The 17786-nt window shown below is 40.6% G+C and overlaps 1 protein-coding gene across 3 annotated transcripts in view; it reads left to right on the top strand.

The window, feature by feature from the left end:
• The window catches only part of SVOPL (SVOP like), an 80739-nt gene that overhangs the window by 2306 nt on the left and 60647 nt on the right, over positions 1 to 17786 (top strand). For all 3 annotated transcript variants that reach the window (XM_081533111.1, XM_081533109.1, XM_081533108.1), the window contains exons 2-8: positions 1787 to 1906; positions 6166 to 6281; positions 6459 to 6550; positions 8287 to 8385; positions 10283 to 10354; positions 12157 to 12281; positions 17502 to 17565. In XM_081533111.1, coding sequence (XP_081389237.1) covers positions 6200 to 6281; positions 6459 to 6550; positions 8287 to 8385; positions 10283 to 10354; positions 12157 to 12281; positions 17502 to 17565 — 534 coding nt within the window. In that variant the 5' untranslated portion in view covers positions 1787 to 1906; positions 6166 to 6199. The remainder of the gene's footprint in view (positions 1 to 1786; positions 1907 to 6165; positions 6282 to 6458; positions 6551 to 8286; positions 8386 to 10282; positions 10355 to 12156; positions 12282 to 17501; positions 17566 to 17786) is intronic.

Here is a 17786-nt window from a genome sequence, read left to right as displayed (position 1 = left end):
CAGCAAGGTTCAAGGGAAGACTTGTTACTGGGAGGGCAGCAAGCTGCTTCTCCTGAAGGAAGAGGGTGTTATTTCTATTTTCAGATAAGGGAACAGAAGAGTTTCAGTCGCTATCTCACCATGGCTACTGACTTCCGTTTCTCCCTCCCTGCTTCCTCTCTCCCTTCCTTCTTCCTTCTTACCTCCTTGTCACCTCTAATTCCTCTTCTCTCCTTTTCCTCCTTCTCACCATCCCTTTCCGCTTCCCTTTCCTTCCCTCCTTTTTCCTGCCTTTTCTTTCCCCCTCTCCCTCTTCTCTTCTTCCTTTCTTCCTTCTTTCCTTCCTATGTTTAATTTGTGGCTCAGACGGTAAAGAATCCACCTGTAATGTGGGAGACATGGGTTCGATCCCTGGGTTTGGAAGATCCCTGGAAGAGGGCATGGCAACATACTCCAATATTCTTGCCTGGAGAATCCCCATGGACAGAGGAGCCTGGTGGGCTGCAGTCCATGGAGTCGCAAAGAGTCAGACCTGATTGAGTGACTGAGCACGCACACAGACACATACACACAGACACACACACACACACACACACAGAGGATACCTAAAGATTTTAATTTCTATAACTTGGTCAGTTATTACAGGAAAGAACAGTTTTCCTGTTTTATTTGCAATTTCTATATCCTCTTGGGAATTGCCTGGTTATATAATGTGCTTGTTATTCCACTAGGATCTTAACATTTTTTTCTTGAATTTATGGTTTATATCAACTACAGACATCTACTACCTATATAATGGCTTTTCTTGTTCTTTTAATTTTTGAAATTGTGCTAAAAATACACATAAAATTTACCTTTGCAGCAATTATAAAGCGAACAGTTCAGTGTCATTTAGTTTTATAATTTAATTACACAATATTGTGCACCAGCACTAGCAATGGGGGCTTTCTGTGCCAGGCCACCTTGTAGACTTGTGGCCAGTCAGTGACTTGATTGTTTCCAGGTCGAGTGCCTATCGTGATCCAGGAGGTTAAGGCCAGTGATGGAGGGCAGGTGGGGCTCATGGCACAGGAGTCAGTGACTCAGGGAGCCCTATGACACATCAACTGTGCGTCTTCATTGGTTCATTTCTTCCAGAATTTTCATGGTAACAGACATAGCCTTTCTAAAAATTAAATAATGCAGCAAAGCATAAAGGAAGAAAGAAAAAGCCACCTTAAATTCTACCAGCCAGGTAATTCTTTCCTCATATTTTTCTCTTGGCCAAGTCCCCGTCCTTCAGATCTTAGTCCTTCAGGACTGGCTGCCTCAGGTCCCAGGACTGGGCAAAGCAGGACCTTCCTTACGTTGCCAGAGAAACCTCTGCCTACTACCCCTGGACCACGTGACTCCCACCTGAATACTTGACTTTATCCCCCATTAGATTGTAAGTGCTTTTGGAACAGGAACCCTTTTCACTCTATTTTATTGTCTGATACGTGGTGGTATTCCATAAATATTTGTTGATAGATGAAACACAGTTTCAGACATATCTCCTGAAATTTCTACATAAGTATATATTTAAATGAAATTTTATGAACCGGGATCATTGTATGTATGCTTTAGGTACATGCATTTTGGGAAATGCTTTTTAGCACCAAATAGCCTTTCACCTAAGAGCTTTTAAATGGCATTATATTATAGGAGTGTATTGTGTTATAATTTGTTTGGTCACTCCTCGACAACCATCGTTGTTAAAATAACAGTGTGTTGAGCTTTCATACACATACAGCTTTATCTTCATCTACCTTTTTGATTATCTCATTAGGATGCATCCGAGAAGTGAAACTGCTTAGTCAACATTTTTTCATCTTTGCCCAACTGCCTTCTGGAAAGGTTGCAGCCGTGTACTCTCCTATCAATATCAGTGCCTGTTTCGCTTACACTGGTTAGTGTTGTTTTTTGTTTATTCTGGTTGCCCTGCGCAGCATGTGGCATCTTAGTTCCCAACCAGATTTGGAACCTGCGCACCCTGCATTGGAAGCACAGAGTTGTAACCAGTGGACCACCAGGCGAGTTCCTACACTGGATATAATTGATCTATATTTTTTCAAATTCGATAGAGGAAAACGGTAACTTGTTTTAATTTGAGGGCATAGTTCTTGTCATATCATGAAAAGCATAGTATGATTCTCTTCTTCAGTCAAGAAATAGATGAAGACTTTCCTGGTTTTCTGGTGGCCAAGACTCTGTGCTCCCAATGCAGGGGGTTCGGGTTTGATCCCTGGTCAGGGAACTAGATCCTACACGCCACAACTAAAGATCCCGCATGCCGCAATGAAGGTTGAAGATCCAGTGTGCTGCAACTAAGACCTGGTGCAGCCAAATACATTTAAAAAAATATTAAAAAAAAGAAACATGAAATCACAAATGTGAATCTCCTTTCCTGTGATCAGCTTTAAATTCAAGAGATACTGTGAAGCAATTATCATGGACCTGACAGCTTTTGCCAGGCCCTCTGTGATGAATCACTTTGCTGATAAGAGAAGGGAAGTTTGTAGGATGTTTATGACCCACGGAGCTACCTAATCGGTTAAAACAAACATGTTAAATTAAAACTCATCTACTTGGTAGTAAGTGGCAGATTTCCTGGGTTTCTCCTCCTGCCACTGAGTGGAAGAATGCTTTATTACTCTTCTAAAATGTAAGCCTTTATGATTGTTAAAATTGTGAAACATGTTTAGATTGTTATGAGAAGTCATAAAACTTGACTGGCAGAGATTAAATGTTGATTGAAGATTGAATTTACTGTTAAGCATTTTAGTTATAACTGAACTTAAGATGAACTTACTGGGATTTTAAAGAATTATTTTCCCACCAGACTAAGTTGTTTTATTCTCTAACACTGTGCTGTGCTTAGTTTCTCAGTCATGTCCGACTCTTTGCAACCCTGTGTGTTGAGCCTGCCAGACTCCTCTGTTCATGGGGGTTCTCCAGGCAAGAATGCTAGAGCGGGTTGCCATGCCTTCCTCCAGGGGATCATCCCAACCCAGGGATTGAACCCAGGTCTCCCACGTTGCAGGTAGATTTTTTACTGTCGGTTCCACTCTAACACTGTAAATGACCATACTCACTTTTGGTTTTTAAGTCCGCTGTCATGATATGCATGGCTGTTCTTTAGGGGGGAAAAAAGGAATATAAATGACATATAATAAAATTCACCATTTTAGAGTATATATAATTCAGTGATTTTTAGTATAGTCACAAGTTTGTACAGCCATCACCACCATCTAATTCTCACTGAGTAATCTCATTGTCATATTTTGGTTAAGTTAGTACTTCATTTCATCTGGAAACATGATATTCAGTCATAGTTAATTTTTAATGTGTACTGAAGTCCTTTTGATAATTAACCAAAGGTGATTTTTCTCATAAGTATTTTAAAAGTTACCAGGTAAAGAACACGCCTCCAAAAGGTATTTGGACAACATTTGGAAAGAGAGCATTAGGAATTTCTGGAACATTCCATCTTTGTGAATTTCAGCCTCTCAGATGGTCCAAGAGACCAATTATTTGTACTTTTTCCACTCTGTGAAAATAACAGCCTTTTGTGCTTTTCATGATCTCCGTTGGGAGAGAGGATTTCGTGAACTCATTTCTGAGCATTATTGATTTCTCTTCCATCTGGAATATTTGTGTGTCTGTGACAGAGTTTTAAGGAAACAAACAATATCTGCTTTACAGTATGGTTGTTTTATGTGTATCTTTGGTGTCCCCAGCTAGATTAAAAGCTCCTAGGGCAGGGAATGTGTCAGATGCTCCTACAAACCCTCCACAGGAGCCCATGCAAAGATACAGAGGTGGCACTTGGCAAACATTGATGACCTTGACTTGCTTCTCTGCAACTGCTCTGCAGCTATTTATGTTCTGGGAAAAGGGGATCTTTGAGTTCTGCTTCTGCTACTTACTAGTGGTCTGATATTGGAAAAGTTACATACAAATCTCAGAACCTCCTTTTTGGAACTATTTATTTTGAAAAATGTTACACATCTGCAAAAGCAGAGGACAGTCAAACCCCAATGTACCCACTACCCTCCTTAAATAATTTTTACTATAAGGCCCTTCTTTTTTCATCTACACACCCATCCCTTCTGCACTCTATTCCTAACCCACCATTGAATTATTTTAAAACAAATCCCAAACATTATTGTATCTGTAAATATTTCGGCATATATCTCTAAAATATAAGGATTTTTTCTACCATAACCATAATGTCATTGTCCCACCTAATGATGTCATCAGTAATTCTTTAACATCATTAAACTTCCAAACTTTATTAAATTTCCCTGATTTTCTGTCATCTTTGTCATCTCATTCTCTTGTTGTTGTTTTATAATTGATTTGTTTGACTGAAGATCCAGGCAAATTAACTCATTTATTTGGTTGGTTTGTCTCTTTTCTGTTAGTCTATAGGTTCTCCTCTCCTCTTTTTTTCTTTCCATTTATTAATTGAAGTAGCTGGGTCATTAACCTGTAGAACTTCTGGCATTTTGGATTTTTCTTTTTGCATCCACGTTGTGTACTTTAGCACTGTTGCTTCATTCTCTGTATAGAATGCTGTGTGTGTGTTAGTTGCTCAGCCGTGTCTGACTCCTTGCGACCCCATTGACTGTAGCCCGCCAGGCTCCTCTGTCCATGGACTTCTCCAGGCAAGAATACTGGAGTGGATTGCCATTCCCTTCTCCAGGGGATCTTCCCGACCCAGGGATCAAACTCTGCTCTCCTGTATTGCAGGCAGATTCTTTACCATTTGAGCTACAGGGAAGTCCTGTACTTCTGAGCTACAGGAAGTATAAAATGGTAGGTAGAGCTAGAGGCTCAATCTGACTCATGTTCAGTTTCTTTTTATGAGACTACATCACAGGTGATGTTGTATATCCTTCCTTGTGCATCTCATCAGGAGCCATGTTGCCTCTGATCATCTTCAGTGGCATGAGGGGCCAGCATCAATGGGGTCAGGGGTGTTATCAGTCTCATCTATTTGAATAAAGTTCTCTATCAGCTTTTTACCTAGTTTGTCAGCCGTTGATCATTACCTGGATCCTTTATTTTGTTAGGAGTTGCAAAATCATGAACTTTAATTCCATCCTTCTTTCTGTATGTTTTAGCTGAAATGAAAGAATACTTTTCTTTCACAGACTGTTTGGTTACTCTAAAGTACAGACAATCTGTACAAGAAAGGCAAGATACTTACTAGTTTTCAGAATGAGTTGTTTTCTTAGTATTCTCCAAAGATGGTCAGTGAGATTACCATTTTAGTAATCCTATGAACAATGGATTTTGATATCTTTGGGCTTTAATTCTTTGCAGCAATTTTTCTTCTTTATATATATATATGTATATATATGTGTGTGTGTATGTGTATATATATATATGGGTCTATAATACATAATGAATTCATGGATATTTCCAATTCAAAATTAGAATGTAAAGTGTTCACATAACTTTTGATTTTTGTATATTCTTTCTCTTACACTGAAATCTTGGTTCCTAATAATAGTAACATAATTGCTTTATCCTACAATAGGTACTTGTGTCAAAATAATGATACCAACATTATTGCTAACAGTATAATTAGTGAGACTAGATTAGGGTATCTGTTTATCCTACCAGGGCTGTAGAATGAAATTACCATTATAAATCTATTTAAAAATTTTTCCCACTAATTTCAGCTTTCCTGTTTTATTCTTGTTTTGATGTTTAGGGTTAATTTTTTTTTTTAAAGGATTAAATACCCAAGGTGGAAGGGGTAAAAAGAAAATCTATGGGTTTCTGTCAGAATTAAATGAAAATAAGGTGAGAAAGAACGCTATAATATCTGATTATACTGGAAACCATAGCATTTATGGAGCAGTAAAGCATTGGCTATTGTGATTATTTCTCTGTAGCAAAGCCCACCCTGATTCCCAGTCAGAGAACACTATTGGTTAAACTGTCAAGAGCTCACCTGGCCCCCGACTTGGGGTTGATTACTAGCCACTAGGACTCAATTCTTTCATTTGGCCATTCAACCTCTCCATGATTTAACTTCTCCATGTTGCAGGTTTTTCACTTGTAAAATGGTGATGAATGACAATACCTACTGCACTGATTTTCGATGAAGATTAAAGGAGAATATGCACATCTTCCCTCTCCTGTCTCCTGTAGGAAAGCTGTGTGGGGAATCCAGACCATTTGAAAGATGACAGCCAAGCAGACAGAGCCAGTCACTGTCATTAGCCTTCAGGAACTGAACCTAGGGACCCCAGAGCCACAGCCAAGAGGTAAGGGGACCATGGAAGTCTCCAGTCCTCCAGTTACTGTTGAATTCCTCTGCTTCTCTGTATTTACTATTTTTATAGCAACAAATTGGTTTTCCAGCATCCTCCAGAGTGAGTGATAATCCATACACATTGCCTCCCTACAAAGGCTGTTCCTTTCACTCTGTTTTTCCTTGTTAGAGTCAAAGACGTTCACCGTGGAAGAAGCTGTGGAGACCATTGGATTTGGACGTTTCCACATTGCCCTGTTTCTGATCATGGGCAGCACGGGGGTGAGTGCTTAGAGATGATTTATAGTTGGATATAGGAGTATGTATCTGTTTATCCCAGACTTCTAATTTATCCCTCCCCTGCCCTTTCCCTTTTGGTAACCATACGTTTATTTTCTATGTCATGAGTCTATTTCTGTTTTGTAAATAAGTTCATTTGTCAATACTCATTTTTAAAAAAAAGGTTTAAATTGAAACACTGGAAAGAGAGGAGAAAGCTATGGTATCATTCTAAGTCAGATTAGACACATGGTTCTCAACATTTTATGCGTAACTATCACCTGGATACCTGTTGTAATTACAGATTCACCGACCCTGTAACTGGCACCCCTGAAGGTTTGTTGGTGCCACTGAAGGTAGTTGGAGGTCAGGGCCCCAGGTGTCTGGGATGTGTGTGTAACAGCATCACGACTGTCTCAGTCCATGACAAGGACTCCTAGGTCTCAGACGTCTCTCAGGTCTTCGGAGATCTTCTTCTGCAGTGCTGCTCCTTCATGACTGCCCCTAGCTTCTGGCTGGTCCTTCTCCCATAAGGCTATTAAATCAGAATGGGACAGAGCCTTATCCCTTATTGACTTATTTCCTTCTAAGACTCTTGAGAGGAGTGGAGTCCAGATTAATACTGACCTAACTGCTCTAGGGGAGTTTAATATATAAGTATTCTTCTGAGATCATCAGGCCACTTCTTACACATGATACTTTTTGGACTAAAAAGTACCAACTGTTTGAATTCTAAACATGACTATAATACTCTCCAAGGAAAGATGAGCCATTATGATATATTTCAAATTCCAACATATTAGCTAACATTAGCCATGCCTGTTTCATCCCAGACCTTCAAGTTACACAAATACAAGAAGTACCATAATAAACACCCCATACAAATATCCTGTTATTATTCATAGGATGTGTTTCAAACAAATGCACCTTTCCCTCCCTATAATTTTCCTTTTTTCTCTTAATGTCCTTTAGTCCCTGTCAATCATGTCATTATTCATCTCTTCCTCTAGGCAGAAAACCTCAGAATGATCTTGGAATCTTCCTTGTTCATTATTGCATTGAATTTCTATCATCTAGCATCTACTTCTTCCTTTCCCTGGGAGATAAACTCATCCTGGAATGAATTACAAGATATGGACAGAGGAAGATATTTCTTTCAATAGAAAATATAAATATTTAGTAACACATCTTACACTAATTTTACTAAACAGTCATTCTTTCCTGATGAGCTCTTATTGTTTTGTATTCATTGCTTATTTTCTAACTTTCATGAATCTTGCCTGCCCATTACAGCCTCTTGAAATCAGGGACTATTTCAACAATCCATTTGCAAAGGATATGCCCTGAGATCTTGAGGATGACAAGTATAGGACAGCAGTGTTGGGTTGACGTGGAGGCTGCTGAATAACTTGGGTCATCTGCCAACTAAATGACCCCCACACAACACCCTCATAGTGTTCAATGCAAAAACATGAAACATCACAAGGGAATACATGTCATAAATCTTGAGGGACCCTCTCAAAATTGTTCAAACCGTAAATGTTACCTCCATGAAAGCCAAAGTTGTTCTGTACTTCTTTATCCAACTAGCAGGTCTGAGTGGGTATATAATAGGTAGATCCTCACTAAGTGGGGGACAGGAAGGAGGAGGTTAGGACTAGAAGGATGACAGGCAGACATGGGAAGAAGTGACAACAGGCTAGCACTTTGACACAGTGTTTTCCTTCCTTCTTTTTGAGGTTGCCGAGGCCATGGAGATCATGTTAATAGCGGTTGTGTCTCCTGTCATCCGCTGTGAATGGCAGCTGGAGAACTGGCAGGTGGCACTAGTGACCACGGTGAGTGCCCGCTTCCTGTGCTGAGAATGAAGCAACTGAGGACCCAGGGTTTCCGCTCCCCTCCCTCATCCCACTGGCGGAGGGCCACGGAATCCCTCTCCACCTGCTGTTTTGGTTCCCAAGCTAGCATTTGAGGCCTTTCTCCCCTTTCTCTTTTCCTCTAGGGAGAGCTGCTCATTTTCCAGACCCTAGCAGGAGCTCAGAAGAGACACAAATCAGAGAAAGTGAGCCTTAGCCAAATTTGGGGAGTCACAAACTGATACGAGTTAAAAAAAAAAAAATCAAGTGGCTGACCTAGAGTTGACATTAAAAGAGATATATATTTGACAAGGAAGGCCATTAGAAGAAGAGTAAAAGGGAGCAGGGGGCTTCTCTGGTGGCCCAGATAGTATAGAATCTGCCTGCCCATGAAGGAGACATGGGTTTGATCCCTGGGTTGGGAAGATTCCCTGGAGAAGGGAATGTCTACCTACTCAAGTATTTTTGTCTGGGAAAACCGTTGGACAGAGGAGCCTGGCAGGCTACAGCCCATAAGGTTGCAAAAGAGTGGACACCACATCACAACTGAATAACAAGAACCAAAAGGGAGCACAATATGTGACCCCAAAGTATACTGCTTTGGCATGTGGATTATTTTGAGCTGAAGGCACTTGAGACTGAGCAAACTCAAGAGAAACTTTTACATTTCCCTTAACTACATAAAAGAATTTAGATAGGGGGCCTGGCTCAGAGAGAGAGAGAGAGTGATTGCCAGAGATAACTTGCATCTGAATGACCTATCCATGTGGCAGCGCAGATATCTAATTACCAGACATCTGTTCTTCTCATTGTCCTGTGAATGACCCTCCTCCCCTTTGAAGTCCCAGGCACCCTCCTGTTCCTCAGATCAGAGTGGCATATAAGCCTCAACTGTCCAATGTGCCCTTGGGTCTTATATTTTTATGGGATTCTTGTATGCACAAAATTAAACTTGCTTTTCTCCTCTCAATCTGTCTTGCATGCTAAGTTGCTTCAGTTGTGTCCGACTCTTTGCCACCATATGAACTGTAGCCCACCAGGCTCCTCTGTCCATGGGATTCTCCAGACAAGAATACTGGAGTGGGAAAAAAAAAAAGAATCCTGGAATGGGTTGCCATGCCCTCCTCCAGGGGATCTTTCCGACTCAGGGATCGAACCTGTGTCTCTTACATCTCCTGCATTGGCAAGTGGGTTCTTTACCACTAGCGCCACCTGGGAAGCCCCTCATTGTGTCAATTTATCTTAAATCAATTTAATTATTAGACCAGCCTAAGAGTATAGAAGGGTAGAGGGAAAATTTTAACCCCCCAACAAGAGGCAGAAAATCTTGCCATCAACGATCATCATCTTTCAAATAAAAAAAAAAGGCCATGTGAATACCAATTATCAGAAAGAAAATTACTCCCGAACAAGAGCCCTTCATAGTTAATAAATTTGGATTTATGCAAAATGTGTCACACTGTTTTCACTTCTACCATTTTGCTGAGGATTAGATTTCGTTATGGTATGGCATACGTCCCAGGCTTGGCATTGAAAACATTGGTTTTTCCCTCCTTCAGTCATGTCCTAGAGAGAACGGCGCATATTTTTCAAGTATAAATATGATTTTTTTTTTTTATTAGTTCCTTGTGGAAGAAATGCTTTTTTTTTCTACAACCCTTGCTTCTACCTGGTGTCAACGATTTCAGGTGTGGGAATCATCAACCTCTGACATCTTAAAAAGGAGTCAGAGGAGAGTTTTGTGAAAGCCTATCTGTAACTTCCAACCCCACCCACATTTCCAGTCTTCTTTGTTGAGATGGATGAATGCTTAATGCAGTAAATTAGCATATTATAAAAATGCTGCTTAGAGGATAACTTCTTCTCACTCCACCTCCAGATGGTGTTTTTCGGCTACATGGTATTCAGCATCCTCTTTGGCCTCTTGGCTGACAGATACGGCCGCTGGAAGGTAGGCTGGCTTTAAGGGTGATCTGGAATTTTCTTTCGTGTGTTCTTTTGTGGTGATGTGACCACTGTTTTTCTTGTGGGTTTTTTGGGGGGTATTTATTTATTTGGCTGCAGAGGGTCTTAGTTGGGGCACATAGGATCTTTGATCTTTGTTGTGGTGTGTAGGATCTTTAGTTGCAGTGTGTGAACTCTTAGTTGCAGTGTATGGGATCTAGTTCCCCGACCCAGGATGAAACCAGGGTCCCCTGCATTGGGAGCTTGAAGTCTCAGCCACTGGACCTCCAGGGAAGTCCTACCACTGCTTTTCTTTCATGGACGTTTTTCTGTCGATACCCAAGTGAGAGAGTATGGAAATGTCCTTCTCTGACACCTTGTCTTTTTGCTTTGTCAGCTTTCCCTGAGATTCTTGTCCCCATAGCTGATCCTTGTCGTCCAGGTGTGCAGCTGATGGTTGTGCATAGTTAGAACACAGCAAGCAGATAGAATGTGGGGACTGCATGTATAAACATAAGCAGTTTCACATTAGTTAACTTGGGTATAGCTTTGAAACTAACCCACTTGCTTGATGTCACACATATTGAGATTCAACATTGAGACACAGAACTATGTTTTGTGATGATAAACCCAGATCTATCTGTCTTGCCTGACTTTTGGTGGGGAAGACCTCTCTCGATGTGAATACAAAGGAAGACAGTCATAGGCTGGCATGTGTGTTTCAAAGTGCACAAAATATCATAGACTTTGACAAGTGAATATGAAAACACAAGTTTGGTGAAAAAAAAATGTAGAGAGCACAAAAAGGCATTTTACAAAAGGAGACATACAAATTGTCAAGAAACCTTGAAAAGCGTTCAATCACAGGAGTTATCAGAAGCAAAATTACATAGCGAAATAATTCTTTTCATTGTCAAAGCCTTATCAAATGTCAGATCCATAAGGAATTTTTCTTTTTCTTGAAGAACACTGCAAGTGTCCAGACACCCTCACGTACAATTGATATAATTTTTCTGACCATCAGTTTGGCAGCATAAACCAAGAACCTTGAGAATACCCATTCTCCCTATCTGACAGTTTGCCTTCCAGAAATCTATTCTATTTAGATCATCAGAGAACCCCTAAGATTTATGCACAGTGTCTCAGCTGATTTTAATAGAAAATATAAAACCATCGCAACAGTGAATATAGGGGAAAGGTTTATGCATTTCACTATATTACGTGTGTTATGGTATGTCTTTTCACTGGAATATTTTGCAACTATTAAGGATATATTTTCCCTTAGAATCAGTGAAAATAGGGTAAAACTGTGTTAATAGTATTTTCTCTGGGCTGGAGAAGCAAAAGTGATTTAAGTATTTTTATATCTTTTCTTTTTTCCATATCTTCTGCTATAAACTTGTATTATTCTTATAATTACAAAAAGAACAAATCCCTTAAAATTCCTCCTTACACTCATCCTCCTTATATTCTCATACTCATCTTTTGTTGTGGTCCTGCCATCCCTGTTTCCTGGGAGGGTGAGTTTTGCATCCTGATTTACATGTTCAGTTTCCTGCCATCTATGAGGGTGGACACCTTGAACAAGTTTTGACGAATGGTCTAAACTTAGAACATTGGGGCTTTCAGACAATAAAATGATATGGATTATATTTTCTGATGATTATGAGAGATTAGTGAGTTCCCTAAAGATTAGCTCCACAGAGAAGCAAACATATGGATGAAATTAAACATCACCTTCAGAAGTTAAGTTTCTTCCTGCCCTTCCATGGGGGCAGATCCCATTAACATCTCCTTTTGTTGCTTCAGATTTTGTTCATCTCGTTCCTGTGGGGAGCTTACTTCTCCTTGCTGACTTCATTCTCTCCATCGTACATCTGGTTTGTCTTCCTGCGGACCATGGTGGGCTGTGGCGTGTCTGGCCATTCACAAGGGTAAAGATTTTACCTAGAGGCCCCCCAAGGGAGGCATTATGAACACCCATAGTCACATTCACTGTGGTTAAGAGATTAAGAGCATCAGTAAGTTGCAAATGTATAGACTTCACTTGTACTAGTCTTTTTTGAGCTTTTTTCCCCCCTCTGGTGATAGCTGCTTATCCCACTGGAAGTTCTTTGCCCATGAAAATGATGTTTGATGGTGAGGCTAGCAGGGTATTAGATTGAGGATGTGTTAATTTCCTTGTTCCTAAGGCTGATAAGCATTTTTTTTTTTTTAGATAAATAATATTTTGTGAGACTAACTGCTAACAAAAAGTGCCATACAAAGTAGGTAACAAAAATGTCAACCCAAACACAGTTTCACTTCCTTTCAACCCAAACACAATTTCTTGAGAATTTCTGGAAGACTTTAGTTTGACCATAAGCCACTGTAACATTCAGGAATAACCATTTTAAAGTGCCATGGCCCTGTAACTGAAGACCATTGCAAAGTGAATTTGCAAAGCAGGTGAGACATATTGAAACAGCTGGGCTGCAGCTGGCTTTTTCTCTGCCCTCAGTTAGTTGTATAATGTCTCATCATACAGGGGGTGAAAGTTGTTATATAAAATGTCCAACAACTTGGAAGCCTCCCTTCAATTAACAAGGCTCCTCCAGCTATTCTCTCCTGGGTGCCTTGCAGCAAGTTGCCCTTCGAATATATTAGGAGAAGTCAAAGCACCTAATTATTACCCTAATGGTTTAGAGAAAGAATTGTTCTTCCCTAGAGCATAAGTTAAACATCACTCTGAGCTCTGGCACCCTAATGGAGTAGAAGTAGAATTTGAAAACATCCCTTAGGAAGCAGCTAAATAAATATGTTGAAACTCCAAACCCTGGTTAATAACGGCAACAGAGAAGAACAATTATAAAATGGATGGGTTGGAAGTCCATTTATTCTGCTGTTCAAAAAATTAATATGGACTTAATTAGAAACCTGTACTTTGACTGTCATCATTAGTTGGAAAAACTATTCACCTTCTCTTGGGTGTATTTTAATTTCCCACATATGTTTTAGAAAAGGGAATCGGGCTTGACAAAACATTTTGCCAGTGTTTTTTTTTTTTTTTTAATTTTTTAAATTAATTTTTATTGGAGTATAGTTGCTTTACAGTGTTGTGTTAGTTTCTACCGTACAGCAAAGTGAAACAGCTATATGTATGTGTGTGTGTTAATTGCTCAGTCGTGTCTGACTCTTTGCGACCCTATGGCCTGTAGACTGCCAGGCTCCTCTGTCCGTGGAATTTTCCAGGCAAGAATACTGGAGTGGGTTGCCAGCCAGTGTTTTTTTCTCTTGGTGAAAGAAATAGGGCTAATATCTCTTAAATGGTAGAAGGCTTCAGATAACTAAAAAATGTAAACAGAAGAGCACTTAGAAGTTTATTTTTGATTGTTTTCTTTTATGGGTTAATGATTATATTTTGGTGTATGATTGCATAGGGAAAGCTTCTGTTTCTCTTTACATACTCAATACTTAAATACGATACTGCTGACGCCAAATGTGTGGATTTTTTTTTACACAACAACAAATCCTGCTATATCAGCTGGGTGTTCTCTAACATCAGAACATCAACATTCGGTTCTGACCCTCACTAGGGTTAGTGTGGACCTGACAGGTTTAGGGCTCAGTCCAAAAACACTCCTTATTTGACTTATATGCAGAGTACATCATGCGAAATGCTGGGCTGGATGAAGCTCAAGCTGGAATCAAGATTGCCAGGAGAAATAGTGATAGCCTCAGATAGGGAGATGACACCACCCTAATGGCAGAAAGTGAAGAAGAACAAAGAGCTACTTGATGAAGGTGGAAGAGGAGAGTGAAAAAGCTGGCTTAAAACTCAGTATTCAAGAAATGAAGATCATGGTATCTGGTCTCATTACTTCATGGCAAATGGATGGGAAACAATGGAAACAGTGACAGACTTTATTTTCTTAGCTTTCTATATAGTCCAACTCTCACATCCATACATGACTACTGGAAAAACCATAGCTTTGACTAGACAGGCTTTTGTTGGCAAAGTAATGTCTCTGCTTTTTAATATGCTGTCTAGGTTGGTCATAACTTTCCTTCCAGGGAGTAAGCGTCTTTTAATTTCAGGGCTACAATCACCATCTGCAGTGATTTTGGAGCCTAGAAAAATAAAGTCAGCCACTGTTGCCACTGTTTCCCCATCTATTTGCCATGAAGTGATGGGGCCGGATGCCATGATCTTTGTTTTCTGAATGTTGAGCTTTAAGCCAACTTTTTCACTCTCCTCTTTCACTTGCATCAAGAGGCTCTTTAGTTCTTCTTCACTTTCTGCCATAAGGGTGGTGTATCATCTGCATATCTGAGGTTATTGATATTTCTCCTGGCAATCTTGATTCCACTTGTGCTTCCTCCAGCCCAGCGTTTCTCATGATGTACTCTGCATATAAGTTAAATAAGCAGGGTGACAGTATACAGCCTTGACGGACTCCTTCTCCTATTTGGAACCAGTCTGTTGTTCCATGTCCAGTTCTAACTGTTGTTTCCTGACCCACATACAGGTTTCTCAAGAGGCAGGTCAGGTGGTCTGGTATTCCCATCTCTTTCAGAATTTTCCACAGTTTATTGTGATCCACACAGTCTAAGGCTTTGGCATTGTCAATAAAACAGAAGTAGATGTTTTTCTGGAACTCTCTTGCTTTTTTGATGATCCAATGGATGTTGGCAATTTGATCTCTGGTTCCTCTACCTTGTCTAAATCCAGCTTGAACATCTGGGAGTTCACAGTTCACATATTGTTGAAGCCTGGCTTGGAGAATTTTGAGCATTACTTTGCTGGTGTGTGAGATGAGTGCAGTTGTGCAGTAGTTTGGGCATTCTTTGGCATTGCCTCTCTTTGGGATTGGAATGAAAACTGACCTTTTCCAGTCCTGTGGCCACTGCTGAGTTTTCCAAATTTGCTGGCATATTGAGTGCAGCACATTAACAGCATCATCTTTTAGGATTTGAAATAGCTCAACTGGAATTCCATCACCTCCACTAGCTTTGTTCATAGGGATGCTTCCTAAGGCCCACTTGACTTCACATTCTAGGATGTCTGGCTCTAGGTGAGTGATCACACCATTGTGATTATCTGGGTCATAAAGATCTTTTTTGTATAGTTCTTCTGTGTATTCTTGCCACCTCTTCTTACTATCTTCTGCTTCTGTTAGGTCAATGCCATTTCCGTCCTTTATTGTGCCCATCTTTGCATGAAATATTCCCTTAGTAGCTCTAATTTTCTTGAAGAGATTGCTAGTCTTTCCCATTCTATTGTTTTCCTCTATTTCTTTGCATTGATCACTGAGGAAGGCTTTCTTATCTCTCCTTGATATTTTTTGGAACTCTGCATTCACATGATATATCTTTTCCTTTTCTCCTTTGTTTTTCACTTCTCTTCTTTTCACAGATATTTGTAAGGCCTCCTCAGACAGTCGTTTTGCTTTTTTGCATTTCTTTTTCTTGGGGATGATCTTGATCCCGGTGTCCTGTACAATGTCACAAACCTCCGTCCATAGTTCATCAGGCACTCTGTCTATCAGGTCTAGTCCCTTAAATCTATTTCTCACTTCCACTGTATACTCATAAGGGATTTGATTTAGGTCATACCTGGATAGTCTAGTGGTTTTCCCTACTTTCTTCAATTTAAGTCTGAATTTGGCAATAATCAGTTCATGATCTGAGCCACAGTCAGCTCCCGGTCTTGTTTTTGCTGACTGTATAGAGCTTCTCCATCTTTGGCAGCAAAGAATATAATCATTCTGATTTCGGTGTTGACCATCTGATGATGTCCATGTGTAGAGTCTTCTCTTGTGATGGTTAGATAACATCATCAGATCAATGGACATGAATCTGCGAGAATTCCATGACACAGTGAAGGAAAAGGGAGTCTGGCATGCTAGATTTTGTGGGGTCGCAAAGAGTCGAATACGACTTAGAAACTGAACAACGCTCCTAGGACATAGCTGTGTTCACCAGCCTGGAAGCTCTCTGAAGCTTATTTGTTAGGGATTTTTATGGAGGCTTCCTCATGTAGGCATGACTGATTATTAATTCCTTTTCTAGCCCTTCTCTTCTCTTCAGAGGAGAGGGGGATAGGGCTGAAATTTCCAAGATTCTAATCATGGCTTAGTGTTTGAAGACCAGCCACCATCCAGGATGCATCAAGCATCACCTCCTTAGAATAAATGATGCTCCTATCATCCAGGAAATCCCAAGGTTTTCAGGAACTCTGTGTTGGGGACTGGTGTCAAAGACCAAATATTAGCAGGAACCAGGGCTTCCGGGGGGCTTCCCTTGTAGCTCAGTTGCTAAAGGATCTGCCTGCATTGCAAGAGACCTGGGAGAGTCTGGAAGAGCCCCTGGAGGAGGAATGATGACCCACTCCAGTATTCTTGCCTGTAGAATCCCATGGACAGAGGAGTCTGGTGGGCTACAGTTCATGTGGTTGCAAGAGTTGGACACAACTTAGCGACTAAACCGCCACCAGGGCTTCCCTGGTGGCTCAGACTGTAAAGAATTTGCCTGCATCTCGGGAGGCCTGGGTTCGATCCCTGGGTCAGGAAGATCTCCTTGAGAAGGGAATGGCAACGCACTCCAGTATTCTTGCCTGGAGAATCCCCTGGACAGAGGAGCCTGGCGGGCTACCGTCTGTGGGGTTGCAAAGAGTTGGACGTGACTGACCATCTTTCACTTTCAGGGACAGAGACCAACATATGTATTTCTTATCATTTTACAGTGATGAATGTTTTTTTCTGATTCTTTATCAAAGATTCTGTTTCTTTATCAAAGAAACAAGAAAAAATATGATTTTTTTTTTTTAGAAATGTTCATTTATTTATTTTTGGCAGTGCTGGGTCTTCATTGCTTTGTGCAGGCTTTCTCTAGTTGTGAGCAGGGACCACTGTTTGTTGCGGTGCTTGGGCTTCTCACTGTGGTGGCTTCTTGAGTTGTGGAGCATGGGCTCTAGGCATGCAGTAATTGTGGCACGCAGGCATAGTTGCCCGTGGCATGTGGAATCTTCCTGGACCAGGGATCGAACCTGTGTCCCCTGCATTGGTAGGCAGTTTCTTATCTACTCTGCCACCAGGGAAGTCCAATGACTGTTTTATAAGAAGAGTTTTTTGGTTTTATAAAAGCATAATTGTGTTTTCCCCCTTCCTGTTTAGGCTAATCATAAAGACTGAATTCTTGCCTACAAAATATCGAGGCTACATGCTCCCCTTGTCTCAGGTGAGTTAAGCCAAATTCCTCCCAGTCTTCAAATCCCATAGGGTATGGTATAGATGGTTTTTCTCCTGTTTGGTTGATGGTTGTTTGATCAGCATACTCCTGGTACTTGGTACCAGCCAAAGAGCATTAGGGATGCTTGACCACAGAGGTCAATTCCAAGGCGTACTGAGCTAGGACTTCTATCATCCAGCAGCAGCATTTAGAGCACTTCCTCAGGAAAC

This window comes from Giraffa tippelskirchi, chromosome 10 (assembly GCF_054371585.1).
Source record: "Giraffa tippelskirchi isolate mGirTip1 chromosome 10, T2T-mGirTip1v1.2.pri, whole genome shotgun sequence".
NCBI lineage: Eukaryota > Metazoa > Chordata > Mammalia > Artiodactyla > Giraffidae > Giraffa > Giraffa tippelskirchi.
This window is presented reverse-complemented; position numbering and strand designations above follow the sequence as displayed.